The sequence below is a fragment of the Nestor notabilis genome, unplaced genomic scaffold, assembly GCF_000696875.1.
Source record: "Nestor notabilis isolate BGI_N333 unplaced genomic scaffold, ASM69687v1 scaffold23245, whole genome shotgun sequence".
In the NCBI taxonomy this organism is placed as follows: domain Eukaryota; kingdom Metazoa; phylum Chordata; class Aves; order Psittaciformes; family Psittacidae; genus Nestor; species Nestor notabilis.
This window is the reverse complement of record NW_009930074.1, coordinates 2,529-10,631: the sequence shown is the minus strand read 5'-3', so window position 1 is coordinate 10,631 and position 8,103 is coordinate 2,529. Positions and strand designations below refer to the sequence as shown.

At 45.0% G+C, this 8,103-nt stretch overlaps 1 protein-coding gene across 1 annotated transcript in view; it reads right to left on the bottom strand.

Moving 5' to 3' along the window:
- LOC104406321 (dynein heavy chain 1, axonemal-like) overlaps positions 1 to 7,284 on the bottom strand; it is a gene marked incomplete at both ends in the record, with an annotated part of 40,695 nt that extends 33,411 nt beyond the window's left edge. Inside the window, 6 exons of the mRNA XM_010015266.1 lie at positions 1,197 to 1,329; positions 1,879 to 2,035; positions 2,538 to 2,712; positions 5,105 to 5,177; positions 5,746 to 5,836; positions 7,131 to 7,284. Of these exons, the coding sequence (XP_010013568.1) occupies positions 1,197 to 1,329; positions 1,879 to 2,035; positions 2,538 to 2,712; positions 5,105 to 5,177; positions 5,746 to 5,836; positions 7,131 to 7,284 (783 nt within the window). The remainder of the gene's footprint in view (positions 1 to 1,196; positions 1,330 to 1,878; positions 2,036 to 2,537; positions 2,713 to 5,104; positions 5,178 to 5,745; positions 5,837 to 7,130) is intronic.
- Positions 7,285 to 8,103: the final 819 nt, after the last annotated feature.

Sequence of the window (8,103 nt, the reverse complement as noted above, 5' to 3'; positions counted from 1 at the left end):
CCTCCGGCTTCGGGCACTCCTACTCCCTCTTTCCAGCTGTAGTCTCATATTTGGGTCCTGTGTGCCCCTATATCTTTCAGCCCATACTTGGGGACCTCTCTACTTCCCAATTCCTTCACCCCTTGATCCAGGACCCCTCATGATCCACATGGGCTCTATGGGGATCCTTTCCCATGGGTGGCTCTAGCCCTGTGTCACCCTGCACAAGTTCTCATTCTTCTAATTGGGAGTGGGTATAAAACCCTGTATGTTTTCCTCCAATTTATTATTTCTCCAGGTCATTCCCAGGACATCTAATTCTTAAACATTCAGATCCTCTTAAAAGCTGGGAGGTGCTAACCAGACAGGTATATATTTATATCGGTATCAATATAGATACAGGCCAGGATAGTGTTATATTGAGGTTGAAAAGGGATGCTGTTAACCACTGGTCTGAACTACAGGAATTTGCAACAGCACTGGCACTATACAGATGCCAGTGGTCTCACCTTCCTCAGGGCCCAGGGGGTCTGACTACAGCTGCAAGCAGGACTCAGCCATCACATGCTGGCTGCCTGAGATTCCACACAGCTTCTGTCTTATGCTTAGGTTTTGCAGACAGCCCTGCCTCTGGAGGTTGCTCCAGAGCTGCAGTCAGTATGCATGCCAGTTCTTACACTTTAACGCTAGTGCAGATGTGTTGATATCAGCTGCAGCCATAACTGGACATTAGTACAGCTGTACCTAGTGATGCCTTCTCATTGGGAAAGCTCTGAGTGACAGGAAAATAATGTCCACATCACTTAATTTGCCTCAGATTTACTACCCGGATTTTCACTGTGGTCTGAACCTGACTTCTGATCCTGCACTTGTAGTGAAATCCAGGCAGAACACACTGTGTGCAAGCTAGACAATTTTATGACGAGACCTACATATCAATAAAGTGAATTTTTGACTGTACTGACTTCCAGGCACAGAAACAGGAGGGCAAAAGGCAGAGGCTATTTCTAAAAATATGGAAGCTGTCAGTCCTCGGCAGGACTGAGAATTGGCGAGACCCCTGGTCTCTTGCTCTGACTGCCTGAGCCTGGTCAAGATGAGGTATTGCTTTCTCCTATTCAGAGCTACATTTATCAGAATCTATGTGCTCCCTTCTCTGAACAGGCCTGTAACCGTTAACATTGTCTCACTTGAGCAGTAAGTCATTCAAGCTTTACCGTGTCCAAGAACATCATCTGTAGGTAAAAGTGCTTTTCCAGGCACTGGCTTTCTATCATGAGATCCTGGCTCCAGTCCTAGCGAGATCCACTCCTCCGGAGTTCGACAGTCATACTCCTCATTGTCAAATATCTGAAAAGCCAGGGCACGAGTGAAGTTAAGTCTTACTTCAGAGAGAAGAAAACACCCCATAAAAAATTTCCTGACAGGAAAACTAATATACAGGTCCTAAATGGGCTACAAAAATGGAAAACAGTCCCAGTGCAAAAGCTGTGCTCATCTTTAATCAATCTTCTCCCAAACAACAATATCTGTACCTCTAGCCCCTTCCTAGGGAGCACAGACCCAAGGAAAGACCCTTGCCACCTGGAAAGATCTCATGCAATATTACTGCTGACTACTGCATTTGGAAGGAAACATGAAACAACACTTTTTCTTTGACACACAAACGGCAGTGTGGAGCACTCTCAAGAACTATTAGTTCTGATGGAAGTTGTGGGCCCCTTGCAGAAGATGCTCAGCATCTTGTGGAGAATCTTCAGGGCTCAAGCCTGCTCTAAAGCATTTCCTTGTTCTATTGCCTGTTGTATCAATAATGGCCAAGTGTCCTGCAATTGTCTGAACCATCCTGTGGTTCATAGGCAATGAGATAGATCATAAGTGCCAAACACACTCTCTTACCTTTAACGGGAGATAGATGGGAAAGAGAAGATCTTTCTTATCCTCAATTGTTGGCATATTGTCAGGATCATGGTGCCTTGGCATGAGCTGATTGGAGTCTATCCCCTTGCTGGCCAAAAGCTGTGCAATATCAAAGGTGAGATATAGCCGTCTCCTCCTGTTTTGAATCGGATGGGGAAATAACCACTTAATGCACCAAGAAAGGCTCTTGTGCTACAACTCCACTTTTGGATGATGTACCCCTATCAGTAAAGAAGTTTTTGAGCACATAGAGCTGCATACATGTCTATTTCTACATTCATTTATAGAACAAATACCTACAATGATCGCCTAGTCCAATTTATAAATTATATACACATATATGCACTAACATATTATGCTAATATTTATATTCTAGAGCATACACCAAAATAGAAATTAAAAACTGTGAGAAAAAGATGAAATAAACACTCTTTTAACATATATTTTCTTCCTGCATCCCAATGAATTGTCTTGTGCACCTCATGCAATGCACATCCCCCACTTTGGAGACCACTGCCTTACTGGATAGTATCTTCCTAAAGATTTTTGACATGTCAAGTCTTGAAAGCAGAAATCAACACCCTAATCTGCTGTGTCCATTCCATAATGATGTCTCTAGCCACTTTCCGGTTACCTACCTCTCTATTTCAATCCTCCGAGGGCACTGCCCTGGAAGCACTTGGTAAGGAACCTGCACTTTGGGGTTAAATGATTGTACTGGGAAATCTGACTTGGTGAGGTTCTCGGTGGTTGGTCTCATCACTTGCTTATCCAGCACACTTTCAAGGTCCTCAGGCATCCTGAAGGTTGTGACTAAGAGACAGAGAAACATACATCTGAAACCAGTAGACATTACTCTGCTTTACATTCACACACATGGGAGAACTGTGCTATCTCCTGGGTTGTCTGCAGAAGTCATTTCACTAAGTTCATGACAGAAATCAAGCAGACATCAAAAGGGAAACAGAAACGAAGACCTTTTTTTCCTGCTACAACATATCCTTATGGTTTTCCAGTGTCAAAATGATGGCACAGAAGAAGCCTCCACTGAGAATTACTGTGATGCACCTTCTTAGTAGTTAGAGCACTGACCTGGCTCTAAGGAGCTCTGTTCTCTCCCCAGATTTGCTACAGACTCTACAAGATTGTGGGCAAGTTACTGTCTCTAGTGCACGGCTTCCCTCCCTCTCAGAAAGGGGTGGGATTCCCCATGTACCCTGAGGGACCCTGAGACCAGTCATAGCTGGGAGGAACTCAATTAAAATGGTGGTAAAGGAATGTTACAGGAGAGAACAAGCGGCTCAGGTCATCTTTAGGTGCTGAAGTCCCTATTCACACCTTACTTCGGACAAACCTCTCAGTTTCTGCTCAAGCAAACCTCCCACTCACATCTGCAGTGGTGTGAGAAAAAACTGAGTTGAACAGCCACCAATCTCACGATTCGGCCAAATGTTTTCAATGGAAATTTGGACTAAGCAGTAAGTATACATTTCCAAGAGTTGGCTGAAATTAAACCATGTCATTTACCCCATAAATAAACCAAACTGTTCATATTGCTAAACAAGCTGCAAATAATAGAACAGCAGCAAACTGGGAATTTGAAGCTTAACCTAAATTAAGTAATTGCATGCAAGCTTTAAAAAGCGCTATTCCCTAGACAGAGCTAAGCATTGACCTAAAAATAGATTTTAGTGGAGAGCTTTCCATTTGATGAACTTTCACACTCTACCGAGGATAAACTTAAGGTTTTGGCTTGTAAGTAGGTTTTTTGGAGGTCAAGCTTTGGACCCAATCCTTCACCTTGCTCCATGTGCTTCTGCTTGCATGATGCAACCCCTTGATTTCGAAGTAGTTGTGCAGAGCAGCCAATAATGCTGAAGCCAGACACATTTCAGGATGATCAGGTACAGAAAGGGTCCTCTAAGAGGTCATTCCCTTACCCTTCTAAATGGTCCCTGACTCAACCCTTGTAGCTGTACATTGTCTGCTTAGGGAGTAAAGGAAATGGCCTCTGAACTGGCTCCTCTCTACTCATCTCTCTTAAGAAGGGTGCCTATCCTGCAACAAACATGATACAAAGATTTGCATTGTCCATCTCGACATGCACCATTTACAATAAGGTCAAGGAATCCCTAAAATGCAGGTCCTTATCCTGATGCATATCTCTTGCTTAGGATCTTCACAGAAAGACCCTGATTAATATTTGTTGTCAGGGAGCACAGCTGTTCCAATTTTGTCACCTCACTGTTGCAAAATCCATGGCCCCATCCATTATGGCCCTTTGTGCACTATCAACTATTTATGTCAATACTTAATGTTTCATTTGCATTTATATTTCAGCTTGATAGCTTCTTCCCCCTTGAAGGAGCAGCAGATCATAAATAGAGATCTGTCTCCACTTGTTAGGGATGAGTCTAGCTTGTCAAGATTCACTTGAGGATGCAGTCATTTGTCCTCACTCATGAAAACAAATGTCACTTCCATGCACAGGAAGGTGGTATATATATTTACCATCTTTCTCTAAGACTAAAATCCTCTCACATGTATGCTTTCTCTCCACCTGCTGCCAGCCTGTGATCCATATCCCCAAGAGTATTCTAGGGGCCAGGTGAGTGCTGGCAAACCTTTCTTTTCCTAGATTTGAGCATCCATGGTACAAGCTCTTCTAAGCAGGTGGGACCAGCAGCTCTGTAAACACAAAGACCCCTTGCATCTAGGGAGAACAACCTGTTCTGGGGTGCAATTGGAAGCAGAATGAATAAACTAGAGAGTACCATGATTTTGGCTATGGGCATCTAGACTCTGAATATAGCTCTCACACGCATGATAACAGGAAAGGGGCACTGATGGCTCCATATGCAATGACAACACATAGAAATTGAGTGCTCTCCTGGCGTACAGCCCATAAGACCATAACTCCCATAGGCAGTAACATGGTGCACCCTGAACCCTGGGGGAAGTGGATACATGCAGAAGAAAAGCAAGCACGGCTTTACCACCCACTCAGATCACTTTGCTCCATGTCTAATTTCACTTTTCACAGACATTCAAGCAGTAAAGTACCATCCCTGGGCACTGAGACGAGAAGGAAAGCACAGCACTAACTTAGAGTCATCAGCTTAGTTCCCAGCATGCTCACTATGACCAGCCTTAAGAGTTATGGCCCCATTTTCTGCCACATCACATTTCCTCTCAGTATATTTACCTTTAGGGGTGTGCTGCTCAAGATCCGCCTCTTTTAGCAAAGCGTGGTACATTTGGGGGCCAGCACAAATATCCTGAAATGCAGCATGTGAGAGAAGTGTCAGAGATAACAAATCACAGTGGGAAGGTGGGTTAGAGAGGTCCAGAGGAAAAGTGAGACTGTAAAATTGACTTTACCACAGCTTTAGGGATAATTGAGAGACTGCAAGTAATGGTCTAAAAAGGCTTGAAGAGATGCAAATAGCTGAAACTTCAGCCCAATGCACAGAGAGGTGGGGGATTTGTCAGCAGAGCACAGCCTGATGTCAGCTTAAGATGTGGACTGGGGGCAGGCAGTCATTAGGGTTTTACTTCCAAATATCTGCAGTTACAACCACATGCCTATCCTACCATGCTAGCATCGTAAACCTCGGCAAGATCATGACAGCAATAGCACAGACCACTGAGGAAGGCAGCACAACTATTAACAGGAAGAGCCTTATGGCGTCACTTTGTAAGAGTCAAGGCTTTGCACAAAGGTCTCTGACCAAAACGAAGGGCAAGGACCTGGGGTGAAAGCTGTATTTCTCTATACCAGGTGTGCCATAGGTCTTTCCACTTTAGAAGGACAGGGGTAGAAAAAGAATTGCTCTTTGCACTTACGCTTGAGATGTTGGAGGCTCCTGGAGTGAGGACATCAGCAGAAAACACCTTTTGTCTAAACGCTAAGTATTTTCTTGGCCCCTGTTTGCAGCTATCAGAAAGCAACAAACTTGTTCCTGGACTGCAGTCAAGGCATGAAGCCTTACTGTTGGTATTGGGAGGCCTGGGGCTTCCACCCAGAGGATTCATCAAATCCTTCTTTGCTTTATGCATCTTCTTTGGACAACAATGCTGTGATGCAACCCTGGGCTTGCTAGAGCGGAAAACATTAAAGGCCTGTTAAACACTGTAACTTTGGCACTCCCACATCCTCCCACCACACTGGGGATAGTTGACTTGCTAAGATGAGTGGGTAACAAGGCAAGTCTGATCCCCTGCTTCAATACCAAGCTTTGCCTTCATAACCCAGGGTCCATTGGACACACGTCACTGACTCAATGATTCACTAACCGTGGGGAGAGTGTTTTGCTATTCCAGATGGACTTTGGAGGGGGAAAACCAGCAGTATACACATGAAAAGCTACTTTCCTGAAGCAGCAGGGGCTTCCTGGATCTGTGGCAGCATTCAAAAGGCTGCCAGGAGAATCTGAGTAAACTGGGACTACAAGAGAAATGCTTTTGCTGTACCCAAATCCCTTAAAAACCTTGTCACACTTGACTCCAGTGGGAGTAGGCTACAGCCTAGATACCAACACAGCTACTCCCAGGTTTAAAGTCTGACGCTTTCATTTAAATAACTCAGGAGAGGTGTTTAAGCATCGCCTAACGAATATTAAAATATAGCCAGAAGGTCCCCTTTCTCCTCCTGCAGGGGATATTTTTGCTGGTGATCACAGCTCTTCCCCCATGGGAGAAGCAAGTCCAGGCAAATACCACAGCTCTATGGCTTGATTTTAGAAAAGCCTTCATGTGTTGAGAGAAACTAATTAACAGCAGCCCTTGGACTTCTGGCATGACAATAGTGTTACCCCTGATTTTAGGCTTGTCTAAACAGAGAGATGACTACTGTAAGTAATTAGTACAGCTCAAGTGCCACAAGCCCCTCTAGCCTCCACATACACGTGCCGATATAATGATGTACACATACCTGCCTAGCTTAGTCCTATAAATCATGAGTCAAAGCTCTCCTTGGGGCCTTTCAAGGCTACTCCAGGTGTGACACAGTTTATTCATCAGTTCCTGCTCAGGGGTAGGCCCAGGCTCCTCATCCAGCCCTACCTAACAGTTTGTGTCCTCCACCCTTGCTGGGACCCACACATCTGCCTCACTTACTTCTGGAGGCCAACCCCCCCACAGCAGGCTGCCATGTGGTAGTCTTCCAGCTTGCCACAGCAAAGCACTAGAGAGACTTTGCCTGGTCTTGCAGGCTACAGCTGGCACAGTACCTGTGTGGAGTCTCATCCTGAAGTGGAGACACTACCACAGTGTCCCCTCCTGCCATGCCCTCTCTGCTCTGCTCCTGAATGGAGTGAAACTCTGCCTGTCCTATACTCTTGATCAGAGAGGGCAATTCTTTCTCAATTTCACCTTGTTGCCTGTCTGCAAGAATGAACCAGGTACACACAGCAGAGAAAGCATTACATGCATGCTGAAGATAAGAGGGAATAACTGTGCTGGTTTATTGCTGCAGGTTCAAGCCAGCACACAATTTTGAGAGGTTGAATCAAAAAAGAAATCAGATAATAAATCACAGTTACCATGATGCGAATCCTTTAAGTGAAACAGAGTAAACGAACAGACTGGAGAGACCTGGGAGACAAGATCAATACTACCCCCTCCCCTCCTTCAAGCTAGAAAATCTCAACTCGTTCTCCTCTCAGCTTCTCTTTGGCATGGCAACTGGAACCTTACACCCTGAAGAATGGATTTGCCATGGAGGATTTTGTTTTTATTAGCTATTTTATGCTCTGGCCATATCTATTTTAGCAGCCCAGCAGGATTGATTGGTATCAGCCAAGATCCAAGGATTCCTGATGAATCACTGCTGGACTCTTATGTGCCTGCTGCACTGGCACAGAGAACAGCATCAAGGCAGTACAACCCTGCGGTGACTCTCCTGATATGTCACCTGAGCATCCTCTTCCTAGGAGCAGGGCTGATGTGGCAATGGGACCAACTGTACTTTTACCTCCTGGACCAGAATTCTAAATCCATCCAACTCAAAAAAGCTACCTCCAGGACCTAAAGTTCATATGAACCTTTAGTAGGGTGAGTGATTGAGACCACTCCCAATTTAGCAGCACTGGCAATCTCTGCCTAGAACTAAAATACCGTGGCTGCTACTGACGGCCAAGCTCCTGTGATGGGGGAAGTGTGTACCCAGCCTGCCCACAGCAGGCCTAATTCTTCAATGCTCTG